Source organism: Brachyistius frenatus, unplaced genomic scaffold (assembly GCF_029030835.1).
Source record: "Brachyistius frenatus isolate BFR_SWC_R1_liver_20210118 unplaced genomic scaffold, ASM2903083v1 Contig_12, whole genome shotgun sequence".
In the NCBI taxonomy this organism is placed as follows: Eukaryota; Metazoa; Chordata; class Actinopteri; family Embiotocidae; genus Brachyistius; species Brachyistius frenatus.
The window spans coordinates 3,791,205-3,813,760 of NW_027210611.1; the positions used below are offsets into that span (position 1 = coordinate 3,791,205).

A 22,556-nucleotide genomic window follows, 5' to 3' on the forward strand; every position below is an offset into this window, starting at 1 on the left:
ATTAAGCGTCTGCACATAGAAATTCTCAATGATGTATTGCTTTTCTTTTATGACATCTAGGCCTACTCGTTGGTAATTAAAATAATAAAAACGCGGGCAGAAAGTATATTATATATTATATTTTTCTATACGTATTTACTTTACTATTATCTATTTTACACTACGTATTGCTATTTTGATTATAGGATAAAAAACCTTTTTCTACCACCCCTTAACATATATATGTATATATAGCAAAATGTATACAAAAATACATTAAAACAGTTTTGGTTAATATGGTGAATAAATCAGTAACGTTTTGATGATTTTGAAATGTATTGTTTTGAAAAAAAAATATTAAAAGTTTCAAGCAGTTTCCGGCGGTGCTCCGCTGGCCACGCCCCCCCTCCCTCACCCTCACCTCCACTTCCTGTAAACAAAGCAGCAGCAGTTGTCAATGTTTGTGTCCATCACGGTTCCTGTGTTTTCGGTTACTTTCGATCTCTTCGGCGTTTTCGACGATGGCACAGGCCGGATTGGTCCTGGACAAGGACCAGTTTAACTGCTCCATATGTCTGGACGTGCTCAAGGACCCGGTGACGATCCCGTGCGGACACAGCTACTGCTCCAACTGCATCCAGAACTACTGGGACCAGGACGACTACCTCGGCGTCTTCGTCTGCCCGCAGTGCCGGCAGAACTTCAACCCGAGGCCGGCGCTCGCTCGAAACACCATGCTGGCCGACGTGGTGGAGAAATTCAAGAAGACGGGGCTCCAGGAGGCCCCGGCGCCCGCCGACCAAAGTTTCGCCGAAGCTGGCGACGTGGAGTGCGACGTCTGCACCGGCAGGAAGAACAAGGCTGTCAAGTCGTGTCTGGTGTGTCTGGCCTCCTACTGCGACCTCCACGTACAGCCTCACTACGACTCGACCGCCTTCAAGAAACACAAGCTGGTGTCGGCGTCCAAGCGGCTCCACGAGACGATCTGCCCCCGACACGACAAGCTGCTGGAGGTGTACTGCCGCACCGACAAGCGCTGCATCTGCTACCTGTGTCTGACAGACGAACACAAAGGACACGACACGGTGCTGGCCGAGGCCGAAATACAGCAGCGGCAGGTAACGCGTCACCTGAGCGACTCCAGACGAGGCTTCCCGAAAAGAAGCCCCCCCCCCCCCCCCCCGCCCTCTCTCTTAGGTTTATATACCGTGTCCTCCAAAAGTAGCAGCAGCAGCGTGAAACTCCTGTTTGTACTACTTTAGGTATAAAAGACCAAGGTAAAAAAAAAAAAAAAAAAAAGTGGCTTTAGCTTTTATTTCGTGCAACTTATGTGCTAATAACTTGTATTTATGTATCCAATGGATAAATGCAAAAGTTATGTAGTCTAAAAAGTGTGTGTGTGTGGGGGGGGGGGCTGTTCTTGAAAAAAATAATGCAAGTTTCATGAATCATTCAAAAAGGTTTTAAACAGTTGTGGAAAGTTGGCTACTTTTACTCGGGTTTTGTAAGTACAATTTTGAAGTACTTGTACTTTACTTGAGTATTTCGCTTTCTACTCGACTAACATTTCAAAATGAAGACCTGGCTCGATGGATAAATTAAAACGCAGCGAAATTGTTAAAGATGACACCAAGTGCTTTCCAAACTGTTTGGTGGTTCACACCGTGTGTTCAAGTATTTCACAGATCTACAAGTGTGTTTCAAACTGGAGTCTCTCTGTTGATCCAATCAAGGTTTGATTCGTTTTTTTAACAGTAGCCTTTAGTTGAGACCCGGTCACATGCAATGTGGAAGGAGGGGGGGGGGGAAACCAACTACGCTGCCTAGTTTAAATGGTTGGTAATACTAACTGGTAATTAGACTTTAGACTGTATTAATCCCACAGTGGGGAAATGTAGTTGTCACAGCAACACAGAAACACTGTTAGGAAAAAGGGGGGGGGGAAGCTGCACACAATCAGAAAAAATTACAAATACGTTTACAATAAAATAAGATAGATAAAAAGATTTTTAGTAAGACCAATGACACTCACACAAAAACTATATACACAACAAAAAAAAAATTCAGCTTGGGATAAATAGAACATGTCAGGTGCTATGAAATGAAATGTAGGCATTAAGGCTTTAAGTTTCCCCCGTAGGCCCAGAATTGGATGCCAGCTTCAGTCTGAGCACATCAAGTCTATATATCTGCAAAATCTAGCACAGAATGATGTGTCTGTTACTGTCATTCAGTCAAAGGGACTTTAATTCCTCATATTTCCAACATTTTTTTTTTTTTAAGACACAGCTCGGCGACATGAAGCAACGCTCTCATCTGAGGATTCAGCAGAGAGAAAAGGAGGCGCAGGAGCTCAGACAGGCCATTTTCTCCCTCACTGTGAGTGCTGATATCCCGCGTTTCACAGTCAGATCATAAACCGGTTTAATCTCTCTCACATTCCAGTTCAATACATGCCTTTTTTAAAAATTTTTTTTTTTTTTTATTAACGTCACAGCGAGCACGCTCTTGTGAATTCCAGCTGTTTCTTGTGAAGCCGTCGTGTTTTTTTGTTGTTGTTTTTTTTCACTCTGTCTGCTGTCTCCCTCCAGCGTTCGGTTCGGGCGGCAGCTGAGGAGAGCGACGCCGTCTTCACAGAACTGATTCGGTCGATAGAGCTGAAGCGTTTCGAGGTGAGAGAGCTGATCAAAGCCCAGGAGAAGACGGCCGTCGGCGAGGCCGAGCAGCTGCTGGAGAGGATCCAGAAGGAGATCGCTGAGCTGAAGCAGAACGAGGGTGAACTGGACAAGCTGTCCCACACTGAGGACCCCGTCCATTTCCTTCAGGTACGGCCACACACTTTTATTTTTTTTTCCTGGGTTTTTTTGGACTCTTTGGTTGTTGACTTAACAAACTCTCCCCCCCACCCCCACCCTCTCTCTCTTGTTGTCTGTGTTTAGAGCTGTCAGTCCCTCCATGCTCCACCTGTGCTGCCGGCTTCGCCTTCAGTCACTACTGACCCCAACGTGACCCTCGTCCCGGTGATGACAGCTGTGGCCGATTTCAAGGGACTGCTGCAGGAAGTTTGTCAGGGAGGATTTGTCAGCATTTATGAAAGAGGTAGATCCTAAGGGTTACATCACATTTGCCCTTTTTTTTTTTTTTTTTTTTTTTTTACGTGATATAAATGTATAAATTATTCAATTAACTTTTATGTGATTTCACATTTCTCTCTTTTGCAGTGAGAGATATGGCAATTGTAGGTCCTCAGACTCCCGCGGTCCAACATGACACGACACCGCCCGGTGAAACTGGATCAGCCGAACAGATGGAAGCAGCGATATGTGAGTCTGGTCATGTTTGTCTTTTAAGATTCCTTGTAGGAAAGTCACATTTACAGCTTATTATACAGGTGGTTAAACACCCCAAAGGTTGTTTTTTTTTTGTTTTGTTTTGTAGTCAAAGAAGTTAAATGGGAATTTAAATCCATCTCAAACATGTAAACAAACATGTAACATCTAAACCTGTTGTTTAGCTTTTCAGGATTTATATCTGACAAACATCTGTGTTATCTTTATGTATTCCTGTTTAAGGGTTTTCTGGAGTTTTTTTTCTCATGTGATATGAGGGTGTCTCATGTTGTACTGTTTATACAGACTGATTTGGGGCTTTAAAAGTAAAATACATTAGGGCTAAAACTAAAAGTTGTTTACATTTTTAATTCACCTCTCCATTATTTTTTTTTTGATTGAATAACGGTAAAATCGTCTATAAAGTATCCTAAAACAGTAAAGATAAATGTCTAAGATGATGTTTTCACATCTTGCTTTCTCAGATCAACACTCCAACACACAAAAATATAAAAATTACTGATATAAAATAGACAAAAGCAGAAATTCCCAGGTAATAAGTGGCAGTTTTTGACTGAAAACACACATTACCAAAACAAATCGAAGTTTGAATTATTCTTTGAAAGTGTTTTTTTTCTAGTCTGGTAAACAATAATATGAGAAATAAGTTGTTCTGTATGTGCTTTTATATGTTTATTAATTCAAGACCTTACCGGTTCGCATCGATATGTTTCATATTTTGGTTGGTATAAAAGTGAGACAAGCATTAAACTGCTTTCAGAGTAATAATAATAAAAAGCCTCACAGTAAATTTAACCTGGTGAACATGTAACTAACTAAAACTGCTCGTCTGACTGTATTTGGGTTGTTTATGGTGTTGTTGTCTGTATAGTTTGTTCACCAGTGTCTGCGTGTATGTATAATTTGTCAACTTTTTGTATAGCATCTAATTGCTCTCCTAAAAAAAAAACACCCCATGCTAACCCCATTAACTCGCAGCAGAAACAGCTTACTCAGCGGGTTTGTTTGCAGTACAGTTTGCTGCGGACTCTTGACAGACTGGACGGCTGAGTCTTAGCACTAACTGTCTTTGCCGTCTTTGTTCTCGCAGGCATCCCCCAACTTAACCTGGACCAAAGTCCTGTGAGCCTAATGCATCCGTTCGGCACCCCATCACCTGCCGTGACCGCGTTTGCCTTTTCACCATTTGGTAAATAGAGTCGTTACAGCATTAATGGAGCATTTAACAGTGTGTGGAGCCCCTTTTTTTTACACAAAGAAACCCAATGAAAATCATACCACAAATGTTTTACTGACTCAGACAAAGAAGCAATTGCAGTTTGAATGTACTTTATTAGGAATATTAGTAGTCGTGAGGCCGCAAAATGTATCCTGAGTGTTACATATTATATCTCTTGAATGTATTCACTGATGCAAACGTTGTCGCTGGTTGAGGTTAAAAACTTGAGTGACCGCTTCTGTTAAAATAGCCGTCACTCAGTTTCCCCCTCTGTGCTTCTCCGTCATCCTCTTGTTTGTTGATTTTATGCTCTTGAGCCTTTTGTCTCCCCCTTCTGTCAATGAGAGTAATTACAAAAACATTGACACGCTTATAAGCTCAGCTGTGGTCTTCTGTCTACTGTTGAAGCTGGAAACTGGTTGATAAATGGCGGATTTAAAAGAAACGTTGTCACAACTTCCGTGAAATGACTCACTTCGCTGTCAGAATTGGATCCATCCAGTCTGATAACATTTGGAAAGTGTAGAAGAGCAGCACGATTGACTTTTTTTTAAATTATTTTATTTTTACCTCCAGTTAAGTTATCGTGGTTCTAAATTTAGCCTGAGGAACTTTCTGGTGTGCATCCAAATATGATGACATTTGGTGTCGAAGTGAAGGAAAAGTCAGAGTAAAGAAAAAAAGGGTTTATGTTTTTTCTAACTTTTTGTTGTTGAGTAATTTAATGTTTTTTTTTTTTATTATTATTTTTTTTTTTTAATTTCAAACGGTTATTCAGTGTTTGGTTTTATTTGTAATAATGTAAGTAATACAAAGTTGACTTGGCAATTCATACAGATTACGTTTACAAACGCGTTTGTGAGCTGCTCCTCGTCACATTTGTCCCGAAGACAGACACTTCCCTCTTTGTGTTTTCGCAGGCTCCAAAATGTCCTCGGGATCCAGACAGAGACACCTCCAGCGCCGCGCTCACCCCAGGAGGAAATAGACTTCAAACTCCACTTTTCACATGCAGCGACACGGGCTGAACGTCATCATACGGGAGTGCTCTTCTCTAGCCGATCAGCAATGTCTCTCTTGAATTGGACATTTTAAATAATTCATCCTTTGCCATTAATTTAATTGCTTTCATTACCAGCTACTTGAATCTTACATTACAATGGAGGTGGGAGTGACGTGACCAACGTGCCACAGAAAACCTCACTGACGGTGTATTTACTGTACTTAAATACTGTAGGACAGACTCACTACTTTTTTTCTTTTTTTTAATCATAATTTCAGTATTTATCTGGACATCATCAGATTTAGTACAGTATTAGTTTTTATGGTTTTAAAAGTATTTTTTATTCTTAACCAAAATTCTAAAGAACAATCACTTATCTCTCGAAGACAATGCTGTTATTTGTGACCCACCGACAATAAAAAAAAGAAAAAAAAAAAGAAAGAAAAAAAGAAAAGAAAACTGGCTCACAGGTGGTTTTTATTTGCAGAGGGTTGACTTCACGCACAAAAACAAGCAGCGCTCTCGGGTCACATTTAAAGGCTGCTCTTTGCGCCGTTCGTGTGCTTTCGGCCTGTTTGTAGTTTAGCTGGCTGCGATTGGAGGCTTTCAGGCTGCAGCGGGTGACGTCGTCAGCTCACCTGTGTGACCACGCCCATCTCCGCCCCGCCCTCCCAAGTTTTCAGTTCGAGAGTGTCCCGGAAATGGCGGCGGCAACTATTTCTATAGAACAGGACCAGTTCTGTTGCCCGGTGTGCCTGGAGGTCCTGAGAGACCCGGTGACGATCCCCTGCGGACACAGCTACTGCCTGGACTGCATCGACGACTACTGGAACCGGGCCGAGCGGAAGGGCCAGCGCAGCTGCCCTCAGTGCAGGCAGGCGTTCAACCCGAGACCTCTGCTGAGCAGGAACACGGTTCTGGCCGAAGTGGTGGAGACGTTCCAGCGGAGCGGACTTCGAGCCGCAGCCAAACCGGCGGAACAAGCGGGGAGGAGAAGCGGAGCTGTTAAATCCCGCCTCGCGGGCTCGGAGTCTCACCGCGCGGCTCACCTGAGAGTCCACGAGGAACGCGCTCGCGGAAAGAGCCACAGGTCGGCGGCGGCGGCGGCGGCGGCCTCGGATCCGCCGAGAGAGAAGCTGTGTCCGCAGCACGATAAAACGCTGCGGCTGTACTGTCACACCGACCAGCAGGGCGTGTGCTCGCAGTGCGTGAAGGAGAGGCACAAAGGCCACGATACGGTGTCCGCGGCGGAGGAGAGAAACACGCAACAGGTGGGTGGGAACGGTTTCTTTAAAAAAATAATTAAAAAAAAAAAAATCATCCTGAAATCACTTATTTACAGTTCAGATGTGTTTATAAACGGATTATTTCAAACTAAAACCAGATTTTACTTTTTTTTTTTTTTTTTTTTATTACTGCTTTCAAACGATCCACAGATTAGAGAGTATTTAGATTTAACATGTGGAAAGTCATGATCGGTTCTCTTCAGTCTGTGAAAAGTTACATTGTGGTTTATATATTTATTTATTTATTTATTTATGGTGCTGAGGGACCCTTTGTGAAATCGGAGAAAATAACGCTGATGTTGTTGTGACGTCATCAGGTTTATCTAACCTCGTGCTGCGTAAACAGTGTGTGACTGACAGAAGAGCTGGAGAGAAGTCCCGTATTTACGACTTGTAATCGTTCATATAATCAAACAAGATAACTGTGCGACAGTTAGAAACACGGAGCAACGACAACGCAGCACAAAGTCCATTTGATTTATGATTATACTGAACAACTCATTTAGTTGATCTCAATACCGTTCTCGTGTCCAGTAAGTGTAAAGCTGCAGCCTGGATGTAAATATTAGGAAATACAACAACAACAAAAATCCAATAGATTTTTTTTTTTATTTTTAAATATAACACACACTTGTGACAAATATGTAATCAAGGCAGGATATTGTGCAAGTTTGACAGTAAACTTTATTATCCGATGGCGAGGAACCTAATAATCGTGGCTAAACTATAAATAAATAAAAGAATTCTGCATTTCCCCAAGTATCTTTCTCTTTATGTTCTGTAAAAACAGTACACACATTTTTCATACATGGACAACATACGTCAATACTGACGTAGCTGTGATAGAACAGTATCAGCCAATGAAATTGGCTAAATGATCAATCTATATGGGTCTCAATTCATTTAATCAATTTTGGCCAATTGGCGCGAAGTATTCTGATCATTTCTCAGTTATCGCTATTTAACTTCCAGTTGTTGTTGTTGTTGTTGTATATTTTTTTTTTTAACACCGGCGAGCACCCGTAGCTTCATCTCCCGGAGATTTCTGCTGCACCAAACCTTTCTGAATTCAGTGCCAGCTCAGATTTTTTTTTTAAATTCCCCGTTTGCATGTGCAACATAAAATCTCCGGGTTCTACTTTCTAAAACTTGCTGCATATTTAAAAGCAAATATTCCTACGACTCAAATCTAATTCTGTCTGCAACGCCAGCAGTGACCCAACGGATTAGCGTACGTGGTGTCTGAGATGAAGGATGCATCTTTTGTAGCCCGCTGTAAAGGCTTCAGCAGTTCAAATATTCAACACGGGGAGAGTAAATTGTGCCCGGTCCCGTAAGACATATGGACCTCGGATGTTACACCAAAGGCCTTCCAACATAATCCAATCTTGCGATAAGTGAAATCAGAACTTTTCGTCCTGAAAGTCATCTGCGGAAATATTATTCAGCCCGAGGGAGTGCTCCGTTTGATACTCATCTTTTGTATTCTCTTAGAAAAAACTCCAAGAAGCCTCTTTGAAGTCGGTGCAGAAATTGAAGGACACGGAGAAGGAACTTAGATATGTTATCAGGTACATCAAGGTGAGTGCTTTTCCATTACAGGAGCTGTAAAAAGAAAAAAAAAAAAGGTTGTTGACGTACTGCGTGAAATCCAAAGCGTGCATGATTTCCTGGAGTGGAAAACGTTGCCCTCTCCTCCAACAGCACTCCACGGAGGCCGCGGTGGAGGAGAGCGAGAGGATTTTCTCCGAGCTGATCCGATCCATCGAGAAACAGAGCTGCGAGGTGAGGGAGGTGATCAGAGTCCAGGAGAGGGCGGCCGTCGGTCAGGCCGAGGGCGTGCACGAGAGGATCCGGAGGGAGATGGCCGAGCTCAGGAGAACCGACGCCGAGCTGGAGAAGCTCTGTCGCACCGAGGACCACATCCGCTTCCTCCAGGTACGAAAGAAAAGACCACCCGAGCCGGAAACGCGGGTCGCGGGAAATCACGTCTTCGTCATTTTTTTTTTTTTTTAGAAAGATTTGGAAAGGGTCTTGCACGCTCTTATTTCTATAACCTTTTCTATCCACCTTTTAGTGGATTGTACGATGATGCCGCGTTCACGGTTGGGAAAGATTACAGCTCTCTTACTGCATTCGTTCGCGTCCCCACGAGTAAACTCGAACCGAATCGGGACACACTCGTCAGCTACATTTCGTCAACTTCAATCTGAACGTTAATCTCTTTAACAATTGACTTTGCTTGATGCGAGACGTCAAGCGTGGGAGCGTTCAGAAAATTTGCTTTCCCAGTTTTAAGTTCACGTGGATGTTACAGTAAACTCTGTTTCGGGTTCGAGTCGAATCGTGTTAAAACTAGGTTTTCCTTTGCAACGGCCAATAAATTGAAAATACACGGCAAATAAATAACAAGAGACGGAAGCATTGACGGTGTTCATAAAAGTAGAATATATTTAATATATTTTCTTCTCTATATTGGGGGGGAACAGACTGGTATTTTCTCCGTATAGGCAAAAAAAAAATTAAAAAAAAGGCCATTTACGCCCATGTTCACAACTATTCTGTGACCCACTCAGTGATACAGGCTGGTTGTGTTTACATTCAAATGTTGTCCTGTAACTTGGTTGTTTTGCATTTCACTGCAGAAGTGCAAGTCCCTTCATTTCCCTACAAAGACGGTGGAGCCGCCCGGCACTGATGCACTTCCTTACATGATGTATAAAACCATGAGAGGGGCCCTGCCCGATCTGAAGGACAGTCTGGATGAAACACTTCAAAGAGAATTCAACCGAATCTCGGATAAAGGTGCGTCTCTCTCAGCTGAATGCCACGAAGATGATTTTTTTTTTTTTGTGGTACATTTAAAAATATATATATATCGAATGATTGTTGTTCGTCTGCATTTCCAGTACTTTCACTGAAGGAAACCATCAATCTGAGCAACTCTGAAAAGACTAAAGGTATGTGGGTCCTCCACTGGAAAACATTTAACGGTCAAGGAACCACTTAAGCAGATACAATCTGCTTCGCTGCCTACATAATCGAAAAGCGTGAAAAATATCCTGTTCACGTCCACTGTATTTAATCAACTTATATTTACACTTCTTTCATAATTTGATCAAAAAAAGTCATACTGTAGGATGTCGTCCAAATTATGAAAAAAAGACGTGCTATAGTGATTTTTTTGTTGTTGTCATAATTTGGACGACATGCTATAGTATGACGTTTTTATCATATTTTAGACGACATGCTATAGTATGACTTTTTTTTAAATCATATTTTAGACGACATGCTATAGTATGCCTTTTTTTTATATTTTAGACGACATGCTATAGTATGACGTTTTTATCATATTTTAGACGACATGCTATAGTATGACTTTTTTATATTTTAGACGACATGCTATAGTATGACTTTTTTTTATCATATTTTAGACGACATGCTATAGTATGACTTTTTTTTATCATATTTTAGACGACATGCTATAGTATGACTTTTTTTTATCATATTTTAGACGACATGCTATAGTATGACTTTTTTTTAATCATATTTTAGACGACATGCTATAGTATGACTTTTTTTTATCATATTTTAGACGACATGCTATAGTATGACTTTTTTTTATATATTTTAGACGACATGCTATAGTATGACTTTTTTTTATCATATTTTAGACGACATGCTATAGTATGACTTTTTTTATCATATTTTAGACGACATGCTATGGTATGACTTTTTTTTATCATATTTTAGACGACATGCTATAGTATGACTTTTTTTTATCATATTTTAGACGACGTGCTATAGTATGACTTTTTTTTTAATCATATTTTAGACGACGTGCTATAGTATGACTATTTTGTCATAATTTGGACGACATGCTTTAGTATGACTTTTATAATTTTTTTGAAGTATGCCCCGACCCGCTGGCTCCCCGACGTGCAGCACGTGACGCTCCGTATCGAGCGCTTGCCGTTTTAATTGAACAGGTTATGTTCTCCATCTCAACAGCTAAAGACCGTGACGCACCGTGCAACACGGAACCAAAGACGAGAGCTGACTTTCTACAACGTGAGTACAAAATATTTGCTCCAACCTGACAAGCCCCCTCCCCCTCCACCCCGCAGCCCGTCATTACACTCTTTAATTCATCCATCTCCTCCGTCCAGATTACGACGACGTAACCCTGGACCCGAACACGGCCAACTCTTATCTGTGTCTCTCCGATGGGCGAAGAGGGGTGACCACGCGTCAGGAGCCGCGGCCCTGCGCGGACCACCCGGACCGCTTCACCAGCTGGGCCCAGGTGCTGGGCAGAGCGGGCATGGCGGGACGCTGCTACTGGGAGGTGGAGTGGGCCGGAAACGGGGGCGTTTCCGTCGGTGTCTGCTACAAAAACATGGCCAGGAGCGGAGGGGGGAGCGACTGTAAACTGGGACACAACTCCAGGTCCTGGAGCCTCGACTGCTCTGCCGCAGTCTGCTCGTTTCGGCACGACAAGGAGAGCGTGGCCATCGCTGCTCCCTGCAGCTGCAGAATAGGGGTGTATCTGGATTTCAGCGGTGGGACTTTATCTTTCTATGACGCGTCTAAAGCAATGGTTCTACTTCATAAAGTCCAGACCACCTTCACCCAGCCCGTGTACCCGGGATTTTGGGTCGGGTTGGGCTCTTCTTTGAAGCTGTGCTCGCCTCAAGTGTGAAATCGACTGCAGTGCATCAAAAGCAGTTTTCAGGCTACCTTGTGAACATGTGGCTCAAAAATATTAACATTTGACAAAAATTGTATAATGAAACGGAGATAGATGTTTGTACTCGAAGCTTAGGTTTTATTGACCGCACGAGCCGGGAGCAGCAGCAACACTTTGGTGGAGCAGGTAAAGGGACGATGGAGCTTAGATCTTGTTGAAGGCAGCAACATCGACACTCTGGACCTGCAGACGAAGAAGAATCAAACACGTCAGGCCAGATATTGTGTTTATAGAGATGTACTGCATGTTAAAGCCATTTTATCTCAAAAATAAAAATAAAAAACTTTTAGTAATTTAAGGATGCCATGTTTTCCCCTTAATGTTGAAGAGGACAATTTAAGTATTTTTGTCTGGTCGTACAAGAGGATCATTTTAAATAATTCTGCAACAAAATCAGCTGCAGTTACGACACGAGTATCTACATCATCCTCCGTCAACCATTTCAGGGCAGGTTGGCTTGATATGGAGTACAAAGTACTTCCAGTGACAACTGATCACCGAAGCCTGGATTGCACAGAATAAAAACCAGCGCGGGTGTGTTTACATATTCTTTAAGAAGGAAGAAGATTAGAAAAACCTAAAACAAAAGAGGCGAGAGTGTGCAAAGCGCAACGAGATACAACTTTTCCCCGCACGGCTGCCTCCCGAGGCCGAATTAAAAACCGAAGCGGACAAAGTCGCGTTCGGAAGCGCGGGTGGAATCCGACGTGCTCGCATACGCCGCAAGAAGTTTCATCAGAATTTGTCTCTTTTAAGTGTGCGTACTAGTGGCAGGGGGTGGGACGTCTCAAAGGTTTGGAAGGTAAACAAAAAACAAACGTGTCGAGGTGTCACAATATGAAGTGTAAGTGACCGCTACTTACAAAGTCCTCAAACCCGGTGATCTCCTCCTCCAGGATGTCCGTGCCGACTTTGTCATCCTCGACCACGCAGTTGATTTGCAGCTTCTTGATGCCGTAGCCCACGGGCACCAGCTTGGAGGCTCCCCACAGGAGCCCGTCCATCTGCACCGAGCGCACGCACTCCTCCAGCTTCGCCATGTCCGTCTCGTCGTCCCACTGAGCGAACACGGACAACACGGGAGAAAACTATGAAAACTGAACTCCGGACGCGGGATCCGGGTGTTTTGCACGCTAAATTTCGCCAGCTGTTTGAAACCCCGGAGTCAAATGACGCGGCGTGTATTCTATTGTTCTACGTAGTGTTCCGACTCTTTGTTGGGAGAGAGTTGGGTTCATTTGGATGAGAATCGTGTAATTAAAAAAAAAAAAAAAAAAAGATTTACTGTTCGTCACCGACTCTCGTTGATGAATTCGTGCTATTTTTTTTTTATTTTTTTTTGTAGGGTTCGGGTACGTACTGGCTTGACGTCCAACAGGATGGAGGACTTGGCAATGAGGGTGGGTTTCTTGGCTTTCTTGGCTGCGTACGCATCCAGGCGCTCCTGCTTGAGGCGTTCTGCCTCCTCGTCATCGTCGTCACTGCCGAACAAGTCGATGTCGTCGTCGTCGTCGTCGTCATCGCCGCCGTTTTCCACCATTACCTGTTTGACTGGAGCGGCCTGAGCAACGCGGTTGAAAAGGATTATAGTTGGCACATGGAATTATGCAAAAAAAAAAATGTATCTTCACACAAATGAAACGTCCCGGTTATATGGAAACAATAAGACAAAAATCAATAGATTATGTTCAGAGGATGAAGGAAACCGAAGTCTTTCCCAGTACAAAACGAGACAAAGCAAACAAAAACAAATACAATAAACAAATGTACAATCTAAAAAAAAAAAAAAAAACATAAAAAAAACATTATTTTCTCTGCAAACTAAACGTTTTTTTTTGGTTTTTTTCTGCCTTAAGTCTGTCATCTAACAGAAGATAACGGATTTCAAAAGAGTTCCGGAGCGACAATCGGTGTTGCTTCTTTCAAACGTGTTATCGGCACAGCGAACGTCCGCTTCATGCACACTGGACTCCTCCTAATGTACCTTAGCACAGGGCACAGCTGCTGCCGGGGTCTTTTCCAGCATCGCCACTCTGGACTCCAGCTTCAGCAGGGCTGCCCTCATGTCCTCCACCACTGACGAGCAAAAACATTGGGAAAGTTCAAACCTTCAGTAATAGTTTTTTACCACTTGGGTGCAGCAGAAACAAGTTGGGAGTGTAGACATGTCACCTTTAAAGCTGCTAACCAACCGTTGCTTACGGCACATCCAGCAGGGAGAAAACGAGAGGCCATGTAATGGTTGTTTGGTTTCTGGCCACCTGGTGAATGTTAAGGCCTCGCTGTCTTTTAGCTCCGTGGTTGGTCTCTACAACCTACCGAGGTTGGAACGCCCGGGTCGCAAAACGGTCTCGAACCTGCCGCTCGGTGCGGAGCGGGTCGTGTACAATTTGGTCGTTGTAGAGATATTCAAATAAATCACCATTAATCTCCGCAGAACCAAAAGGAGCTGCAGATTCAGGAGACATTTCCCTGTAGGTTCATCAACATAAAAAAACCCGTCGCATTGTCGCTTAACTCACGGTTGTAAAAATATGGATAATAACCACTTTAAGCATGAATGATGTAAAACCATAAGAAGTGGGCAAAAACTCAACACACAGACACACACACACACACACACACACACACACACACACACACACACACACACACACACACACACCTTTGTGCAGAGTGTGGTTCTCCAGCTCCAGGCTCTTCATGCGTGAAACCAGCTCCTGGTCTCCTCCGGCATGCGAGGATGACTGGGAAGATAAACATAAATTCATTAGCAAAAGAGTGACGTTGCAGGTGTTGAAATGGTAACAAAGCAAGTCCATAAACATCCAGGTTGAGATCCAAACCAAGCCTGACGTGAAGAAGCAAGCAAAAAGAAAAAGTGTTGTTTAAAAACAAAGCCATGCGGGGCTAAAATGTGTCACAGTGATGTGGACATACTTCACACACACACACACACACACACACACACACACACACACACACACACACACACACACACACACACACACACACACACACACACACACACACACACACACACACAGTGATCAGATTAAATCCCCCCCCTCCCCCCCTCTGAACAACGGTTTAGATGTTTACAACATCAGCATGCAGCTCTTAAACTCTCCTGTAAATGAACCCTCAGACGCCCGCTTGATGAAAACCCATTTTCCCCCCACAATTACAAATGTGTCATACGACCAGTTTAATAACTTTAGCCCGTGTTGTGGCAGAAAGTTAAGAGGACTGACTTCAGTCGGAGCGGGAAGTCTGTTAGCTTAGCGTAGATACTGAAAGCAGGGTCAAACCACTGGCTTTGAAAAAAAGGTAAAAAGAGAAATATATACACCAATTTGGTTTTGCACGGTGATAATTGGATATAATGCGAGTAAAGGCAGATACGACACAAGTACCGACCGTCTCATTTAACTTTCCGCAACTCCTGGTAAATGGTTCACTTCCGAAAGTCCGCGGGTTCATTTTTAACGAATGATCATGGTCACGCCAGCAAAAAAATAATCGCGCTTATGAACCACTCGTTATGACCCCCGACGTTGCATTCGGAGCCAGTGTTAATTATTGTTCATGATGCATCAAAAAAAACAAAAAAAAGAAAGAAAAGAAAGCAGGCTGGTGAGATGGTGAAACGGGACGAGAGCACGCAGTGCCATGGTAACAGTAACACGCTCCATGTCAGGCAGCAGCACGCAGCCCGTCCGTCCGTCCGTCTGTCTGTCCGTCTCGGTCATGCAGCGCCGCCAGGCTCGAGCAGCGAAGCTGGACGAGGAGGACTTACGTTTCTGTGCTGCCGTTTCTGCTGGCGCCCTTTGGCCTGCTGCACGGACGTTTTCGCCTGCCACCACGTCACCGTGCAGGTTCAGAGGGTAGCGAGGGAGAAGTAGAGGTTGCAGGTTACAGAGTCAGACACTACGCTCGCTACCATGTGCACTGCTTCACACAGATGTCATACAGGTGTCGGCGTCGGAAGAAGAAAATTAAAAAAAAAAAAAAAGTAAAAACACGGGACGATACGTTTTAAAACGGCATCAACGAACGTCGACGTACAACGCTGAATCAAACGACGAATTAAAAAGCAGCTACTAGTGGCAGAATGGAAAATATGAAGCGATCCTGAAGGTCTTCAGAGTTTATTATTCAGTTTTAGCCGCTTTGGTTTTACGGTCCATTTTTTTTTTTTTTTTTTTTTTACAGTGTAGAATTCACTTCTGCTGCCAGGATGGCCTGTTCAAGAAACATTCAGACCGACACGACCGCTTAAAGAAATGATCATTTTAAAACCCACGCAGGGTTTTTGTCAGATCCGAGTTATCGAGTTGCATTTGATGTCGGAACTAACGGTTACGCACATTTTGGAAATGTGTCTTTTAGTGATTTGGTGAAACAACCCTTTATGACCTGGATATGAGCACGCTATAATTTTTTTTTTTTTTTTTTTTCTTTCTCAGAGGCTTGTGTAGAAAATCCAGGAGCTGCTGCAGGTCTGGACGGCCCGAGACGCCGAGACAGCTGCCGAACCACCTGACCCCTCTCACTCAGAAGAGCAACTTCTAAATCGAGTGGCTTAATTCATGCACACAGCTGCTCCGGACTGCGGAGCGCGGTGACAGACCACGATGATGCGACGATTACCGAAAACCAACAGGGCAGTGACCGGAAGGCAGCTGTGCTGCCACCGACTGGGCGGCGGGAGCTGAAGACAGCCGGGAGAGAGTTTGACCCGGCGGGCGAGGCGGAGAAAGCCCTTCTCTTAAATGACCGATTCAGTTCATCGACACTGAGCCGCGAGTCGGGCTGCATGTTGAAACCAACCGATCCGGGTGACGAAGCAACTTTTTGTTGTTGTTTGCGCGTCTTTAGGATGCACGCTCTCCTACCTGTTGCGTGGAAGGCCCGTTGACTCCCTCGTAGAAGTGCTTCTCCGATTCATCGTAGCGATGTTTGTCGAACCAGATGTTCTCTGTGGCGAGGCACTGCAGTCCGCTCATGTTTGTGCTGAGAAGGAAGTGGATTTCGGAGCGATTAGACAACGCAAGAACACTGGTCTGTATTTGACGGCTCGCCCGCGACGCGGTGGTCATGACCAGGTGTTTAGTTGTTGCAGCCGGTGCGGTCAGTGACAGGAAATGAGCGACAGAACACGGCTTGATTAGACGCTTGACTGTAACGTTGCTGTATTACGGTTTGCAACCGCATGCAGAGCCACAGGTGGAGTTGGTGGGTGGAGAGAGAGAGAGAGAGAGAGAGAGAGAGAGAGACACACAAACGAAAGCGTAAAACAGACACTTTCTATTATATACAGCCGGCAAGCTGACGTGACAATAAGCGAGGAATGATGTAAACGGGAAATAAAAACAACAACGGCGAGAAGAACTTTTCGGATACATGTTCTCCTCCCTTCTCGTTTTGCTGATGGGCTACTTCGGCGGTCAGACATCTACACATTCCTCACACAAACAGAGTTGCCCGGTCTGCAAAGTCTGGATTATTGAACAAAAGGCCGGTCGCCGCCTGCCAACAAACCCCCCTTAGTGGTAGCAGAGACCCACTTTATTGTATTATCATCCGACACGTTGAAAGGACACGAAAGACTGCAGATACGTTGTACATCACAAACTCTGGGACACTGACGTCAGACTAAATACCAAGATACTCCCTTCCGCTGTAACGTTTTAACACGATACACAAGTTAGCTTGAAAAAGGCCAAACAAAAATGCAGACATACAACAACAACAACAACAACAACAAAATTAAAAAAATAAATAAAATCAGTTGTTAAATAAACTGAAAACACACATCCGGTCTCTCCCATTCCTGTGTGAGAGGTGTCATACTTGTCCCATCTGGGCCTGCTTTCCGTCTCAGAGAGGCCCGTCTTCCTCAGGTGTGGCCCCCAGCTGCCTTTGCCGCCCTGCTCGGTCTCAGAGGAGGTGCGACTGCGGCCTCTACTGAACTGACGGTGAGGGGTACCGGAGGCCTTCACCGTGGTGACGGGGAGCCCCCGGGCCCGCTGCTGGCCGTGGGCGCGTCTGGAGTGGAACGTCAAGGATCCTCTGGTGTTCGGGCTCCGCGGCGAGGAAGACAGCGGCCTGTTGCCGTCGGAGGTGAGCCGGCGATGGTAGCTGCCCTCGGCCTGTTCGTAGGCCCGGCGGTTGTACCACGTCGGCTCCGCCTGCGCGCCCTGCCGGACGGGGCTTTTACCCCTCGCCTCCGCGGAGGAGCTCAGCCGCTCCTCTTCAGCCCCGGAGCTGTGGCTCTCCGAATGAGGCGGACGCGTGCGATGCCTCAGCCTCCCAAACTGGATGTTGTCGCCACTGATGATGCCTCTCTCCAAACCGGGGACTTCACCCTGCCTGACGCCTCCCGCTGGAGCGGCATTTTGAGGGGCTCCTCTTTGCTGACGATTTGGCCAAGACTGATCCATTTCTCTAATGAAAGGGGGTGTCCGCACGACTCACTCGTGTGTCAAACGTTTATAAAAGGAGAGAAAAGAAGCAACAAGTGGAAGCTCGAGCCTAATTAGTTCAGTGTGAAGTTAGCATTGCAATGAAACTCGCTGGTTAGAAACATCAGGGAAAGCTCATGGAACCGCTGATATGTGCTGCCGATGTCGTCTTGAAAGCAAAGAGTCGGCAGATTGATACAAAAATTAATAAATTAAAAAAAAAAAAGAGCCTAATTTACCTCAGAAATATCCAAAAACTTTATTACCCTTTAAAAAGGAAAAGTCCAGAAATGAGCTTCATCTACTGTAGGTAGGTAGCAGGTCATTTAATTTTGTTGATGTGGTATACTGCCCCCATGACGTTACAACAGTTCGATGATCAATCTCACATTGGTCTTTCAAAAAGCAAAGCAGACAAACACGGCAAGATCTAATGCGGGTCTCACAAATGGCAGGTCAAAATGGCAAACATTTCGATTAGGATGCATTTGCAGCGTTTCCTCACATACCCATTTGAAATTTGAAATTTAAAACCCGTGCAACTTGACCGTTTCTAAAATAACGATCAAGAAACGGTTTCCATTTACAAGTTCAACTTGAAATGAGCAGAGAAATATATATATATATATATATATCACCCAGATAATTACAGGTGTTCTGCACAATTACAACAAGGCGGTTCCTTTCAGATGCAGCGGTGTCCAAATGATGAGGAAACACTGAGTTTATGGATTAAATATGTCAAGCTGTTCCTATTGAAACACCCGGTAACCCAACCGGTGCAGCAGTGGGCGGCTCACCTTTGTTTTGGCATGCTGGAGGATAATAGGCTGCCTATTGTGGAATTGAATATTGATTATATTATATAATATTATTATTTACTGTGAAAAGTAAAATGACATGCTATCATAACATACACAAAGTAAAAAAATAAAATAATAAAAAAAAAGCTCCATAAATAACTACATAATGTAGTTATAAACATCACAAGCTGACGGCACTCGTGAGGTTTCATGCATAAAATAAGACAACTTAAAAAAAAAAAAAACAACAACTGCACATTAATTTAAAAACATGGGTGATGCATTGCTTGAGGAACAGTTAGTGCAGCTATAACCATCGGTTTGCCAGTTTATTAGGTACACCTAGCTAACATTACCAACTATCTTCATTGGAAACTATTTCTGATATGCATTGACAATTTAACTTAAAGATCATGTTGGCGGCTGTCGTTTTGGAACTGTTAAAATGTAGTTAAATTTAAAAGGTATTTCTACTATTTTGCCAAATCAAAATTGAGCTCAAACAATTAAAATCAATCAATAGAGAATAAATGGTTTGAATCACTTTTCAAGCAAAAATGCCAAATATGTGCCTGCAACACCTTTTTTTTTTTGTTTTCTGGTGGTAAACCATGATTAATGATGGATAGCCTACGTTTAGGTTCCGCCTTGGGCTTTTTCCTTTTCTTTTTACTCCACACACACTTACACAATATATTGATATTGCAGAACCTAATCCGCAGATTAGTCAACGATAATAATAAAAAAAAAATGGCTACGAGTTGCATACCAGAAACAACCTAAAGATAATAAAATACATTTCCCAAACTACATCCTCCAAAATGATATTGAAGCTGAATGGAAACCAAATCTGAAATTGCACTAAAAGACACATTTCAGCCTTCGTGAAGGTGGCATTTAATACAAGGCAGTTGTAAATACGTGGCATTCATTTGAACAATTTGCATTCAATAAACTGGCAACTAAGTGCAACGAACCGGGTCGTTGTTGTTAAGAGCATCAGCTGAAAAGCAGCTTCAACATCAACACTCACCTTTGGGAACTGGAATAGGAAGCTAACACCCAACACAGAAATAAGAGATGATAAACACATTCTTATACGCTGAATTATATCAAATTAATTATTATTATAAAAGGGGGGCCGGTGGGGGGGGGAGGGGGATACAAACACCATCGGACAAAGCAAATTGTCACTGCAGAATAATTGGAAAAAAAAAAAAGTGGACGTTTAAAATACGATACCAGACAAGTATATCGCAGTTGAAATGGAAGTAATGATAATAATAACCCCGTGTTGTGAATCATCTGTTGCTTGTTCAGACCCGACTTTTGCTAAACTTACGTTACGCAAGTTTTTTTTTTTTTTTTGACAGCCCCACCAACTTGCAAGTTCAGTTGACCACGTGGCGCTAAAAAACGCCAAATGGAGTACAATTTGCGGGTTTTTACAAACAGTACACGTTCTGCAATATTTCTGGTCGTAAAAATAGAACTTTATAGCACTTACTTTTGGTTTTATTCGACGTTTTATGACTCGGTATCGTCCTTTTACGTGTTGCCTCGGCTGTAATCCGACGGTGGAAGAGGGCTCGCATTACCGGGTAGCCTGTATTGTTCAGTGGCGTAGGGGGGACGGCGACGTTATCTTTGTAGTGATTTCATCCGTGATTTTCACATGTCCTAAAGGTTAATACAAAATATAATAACACAATAATACAAAAGGAAACTAGTCCCACTTTATGAATCCTGACTTTAAAGAGGGACTCACGTTTTGAGCTGAACATCGTCTGAGATTGGTACGATCCACTTGGGCCAAAAGACTACATTTCCCATGATTCTGTGCGTGCCGCTCAGTTAACGGTAGCTGTCGGCCGCTGTCACTTAAACTCGTGACGTTTTGACAGGCTATGCGGCACTTCTGAGCGCACAGCTGTGATTGTATGTTTGACTTGTACGGCAGAGTTGCTTTTTACCGCCCAAGTTTGACAAATGCATTTATGGATTTTATATCACAGAATCTCTTCATCTTTAACTGAGATAAATGTTTAAAGGGTAAAGTTTAGCCAGGGTTAAAAGTTGCTTACAGTGCCATACACTCTTTCCTCCGTTGTCCAGTAGAGTGGTGGAGCTAAATGCAAATAATATTTAAACAATTTTAATTATATTTTGTGCAGACTTTTACAAACAGACTATATTATTTGAGTAAATATAGTTATACAATTTTTAATTTGACAAAATGTAGCTAATTTTCAGGGTGGACTTGGTAGACATTATCATTAATAATATTATGTGTAGCAGCAGTGCTGATATTGTTGTTGTAACTGTGTAATCAGTTACAAATCCGGGCTTTTATTATTTTTGGGTGATTGACTCAATGTTCTCTATTTGAGGGTTTTATGTTTGTGTGTGTGTGTGTGTGTGTGTGGGGGGGGGTTGTTAATTTGTGTGTGTGTGAGATTAGTTTTTTGGGTTCAATTTTGAATTAAAACACTTCTTCAAAGTTGTCAGTTCCTGCTCTGCAGCAGCAGCTGCACCCCATTGGACCATCTTCACCATTGAAGGCCATCCAGCAGCAGAGAATCTGAAGCATGAAGCAGAGTTCAGACAGAGTTCAGACAGAGTTCAGCGCCTCGGTGCAGGAGGAGGTGGAGAGAGACCCAGGTGTGTTCTGACGACGATTCGCTCCATCTACAGTCGCAAGTATAAAGAGTCAAAAAGACTGTTTTCTGCTGGAACAAGTGAATCACACCTGCAGCTTCAGCATGTTAGCGAAGTTGGCTCAACAGCTAAAGGTCAGGATTGATGGTTCAAATCTTACCTTAAATTTGACTGTGTACTTGTTATACAGAAAGACAAAGAAATAGTCAATCGTAAACCTGTGAGGGAAACTATTTTTGGTCCCGATCCAACTGATATTTCTGTTTTCCGCAGAAGCAAACTGACGTGATGAATCTCTAAAGCTGATGCTCCCTGCTCCAACAGCTGATTCTGAGCAAGTTCCTGTAAAACTCAAGAGTAAAGAGTCTTCAGAACTCTTTACTCTTACTACTGTGTCTGTAGGTCAACAGATGCTTTCCATGAACATTGGCAATAGTGGCCCTGCAATTCTCATAAACAATCGCTTGTAAAGTAAAAACGGCGGCTGGGCAGGATTCGAAACTGTAACGTTCTGCTAAGGGCATCGACACCCGTATGGCATCTGCTTCGATCACCTGGGTATCAGACCATTTCACCATGCAAGCATATAGGATGCCATGGTTATTTTCTGTATGACCTCTTATTGTGGCATCTGCTTGGGCTTGCCTCAACCTGCAAAGCAGCATGCACACTAAGTATCAAGATACTCCTGTTGACTATAAGCAACAACATATTGAACAGATGCATTGTAGATATGTAAAACACCCCACAGTGTAAGGCACAGCTGTTTTGAATCAATTGTGTGACCACACTACCAGGAGTGGGGATTGAACCCACGAGGACTATTGTCCATTGGATCTTAAGTCCAACGCCTTAACCTCTCGGCCATCCTGGTTGATCAGGAAACCTATTAACCATCAACAGGTCAACACACTCTGCAAGTGCAGAGCATGAAATGCAAATGAACTCTTTCATGCTTTGTGCTAAGCTCACAAATGACTTTGAACTGATAAACTTCCAAACTACAGAATCAAAACTAAAAGAATTTAGAAAAATGCAGCG

The 22,556-nt window shown here is 43.4% G+C and overlaps 3 protein-coding genes and 1 non-coding gene across 12 annotated transcripts; 2 read left to right on the forward strand and 2 right to left on the reverse strand.

Moving 5' to 3' along the window:
• Window positions 1–406: 406 nt before the first annotated feature.
• On the forward strand, window positions 407–6,070 carry ftr67 (finTRIM family, member 67). Of its 2 annotated transcripts, none has more exons than XM_069692304.1 (7): window positions 407–1,097; window positions 2,269–2,358; window positions 2,571–2,804; window positions 2,919–3,078; window positions 3,201–3,302; window positions 4,420–4,518; window positions 5,469–6,070. In XM_069692304.1, the coding sequence occupies exons 1-7, from the start codon at window positions 501–503 to the stop codon at window positions 5,534–5,536; spliced, it is 1,350 nt and encodes a 449-aa protein (XP_069548405.1). In that variant the 5' UTR covers window positions 407–500; the 3' UTR covers window positions 5,537–6,070. The 2 variants fall into 2 exon arrangements, with proteins under 2 accessions (XP_069548405.1, XP_069548404.1); XM_069692303.1 differs by having other exon boundaries at window positions 2,263–2,358; window positions 5,469–6,068.
• Window positions 6,071–6,110: 40 nt separating this feature from the next.
• On the forward strand, window positions 6,111–11,770 carry LOC138617351 (tripartite motif-containing protein 16-like protein). Its single transcript, XM_069692293.1, has 7 exons — window positions 6,111–6,822; window positions 8,332–8,418; window positions 8,542–8,775; window positions 9,483–9,642; window positions 9,747–9,797; window positions 10,849–10,908; window positions 11,007–11,770. Exons 1-7 carry the CDS (start codon window positions 6,253–6,255, stop codon window positions 11,537–11,539), a joined length of 1,695 nt encoding a protein of 564 aa, XP_069548394.1. The 5' UTR covers window positions 6,111–6,252; the 3' UTR covers window positions 11,540–11,770.
• Window positions 11,645–20,464, reverse strand: eef1da (eukaryotic translation elongation factor 1 delta a (guanine nucleotide exchange protein)). Of its 8 annotated transcripts, XM_069692298.1 has the most exons (11): window positions 20,365–20,426; window positions 19,891–19,912; window positions 18,855–18,888; window positions 17,444–18,037; window positions 16,486–16,603; window positions 15,387–15,443; window positions 14,253–14,334; window positions 13,572–13,663; window positions 12,948–13,148; window positions 12,451–12,645; window positions 11,645–11,770 (listed from the first exon to the last, which is right to left on the reverse strand). In XM_069692298.1, the coding sequence occupies exons 3-11, from the start codon at window positions 18,866–18,868 to the stop codon at window positions 11,732–11,734; spliced, it is 1,392 nt and encodes a 463-aa protein (XP_069548399.1). In that variant the 5' UTR covers window positions 18,869–18,888; window positions 19,891–19,912; window positions 20,365–20,426; the 3' UTR covers window positions 11,645–11,731. The 8 variants fall into 8 exon arrangements, with proteins under 8 accessions (XP_069548399.1, XP_069548395.1, XP_069548396.1 ...); XM_069692294.1 differs by lacking the exon at window positions 19,891–19,912 and having other exon boundaries at window positions 20,365–20,464; XM_069692295.1 differs by lacking the exon at window positions 18,855–18,888 and having other exon boundaries at window positions 20,365–20,464.
• A 1,842-nt stretch (window positions 20,465–22,306) lies between these two features.
• Window positions 22,307–22,389, reverse strand: trnal-uaa (transfer RNA leucine (anticodon UAA)). Its single transcript has one exon. It is a non-coding gene; the product is annotated as a tRNA-Leu (tRNA).
• Between the last annotated feature and the right edge of the window lie 167 nt (window positions 22,390–22,556).

Bases quoted from the DNA above. Each gene is read 5' to 3' on its own strand.
- LOC138617351 (XM_069692293.1), top strand. From the start codon at position 6,253: ATGGCGGCGGCAACTATTTCTATAGAACAGGACCAGTTCTGTTGCCCG. The intron at 9,798-10,848 runs GTATGTGGGTCC...CCATCTCAACAG, and splicing joins CAACTCTGAAAAGACTAAAG to CTAAAGACCGTGACGCACCG. The intron at 10,909-11,006 runs GTGAGTACAAAA...TCCTCCGTCCAG, and splicing joins GAGAGCTGACTTTCTACAAC to ATTACGACGACGTAACCCTG.
- eef1da (XM_069692294.1), bottom strand. From the start codon at position 20,452: ATGCGAGCCCTCTTCCACCGTCGGATTACAGCCGAGGCAACACGTAAA. The intron at 16,604-17,443 runs GTATGACACCTC...CTTCCTTCTCAG, and splicing joins AGCAGGCCCAGATGGGACAA to CACAAACATGAGCGGACTGC. The intron at 12,646-12,947 runs GTACGTACCCGA...GTGTTCGCTCAG, and splicing joins TCCTGTTGGACGTCAAGCCA to TGGGACGACGAGACGGACAT.
- ftr67 (XM_069692303.1), top strand. From the start codon at position 501: ATGGCACAGGCCGGATTGGTCCTGGACAAGGACCAGTTTAACTGCTCC. The intron at 1,098-2,262 runs GTAACGCGTCAC...TTTTTTTTTAAG, and splicing joins CCGAAATACAGCAGCGGCAG to ACACAGCTCGGCGACATGAA. The intron at 3,079-3,200 runs GTAGATCCTAAG...TCTCTTTTGCAG, and splicing joins TGTCAGCATTTATGAAAGAG to TGAGAGATATGGCAATTGTA.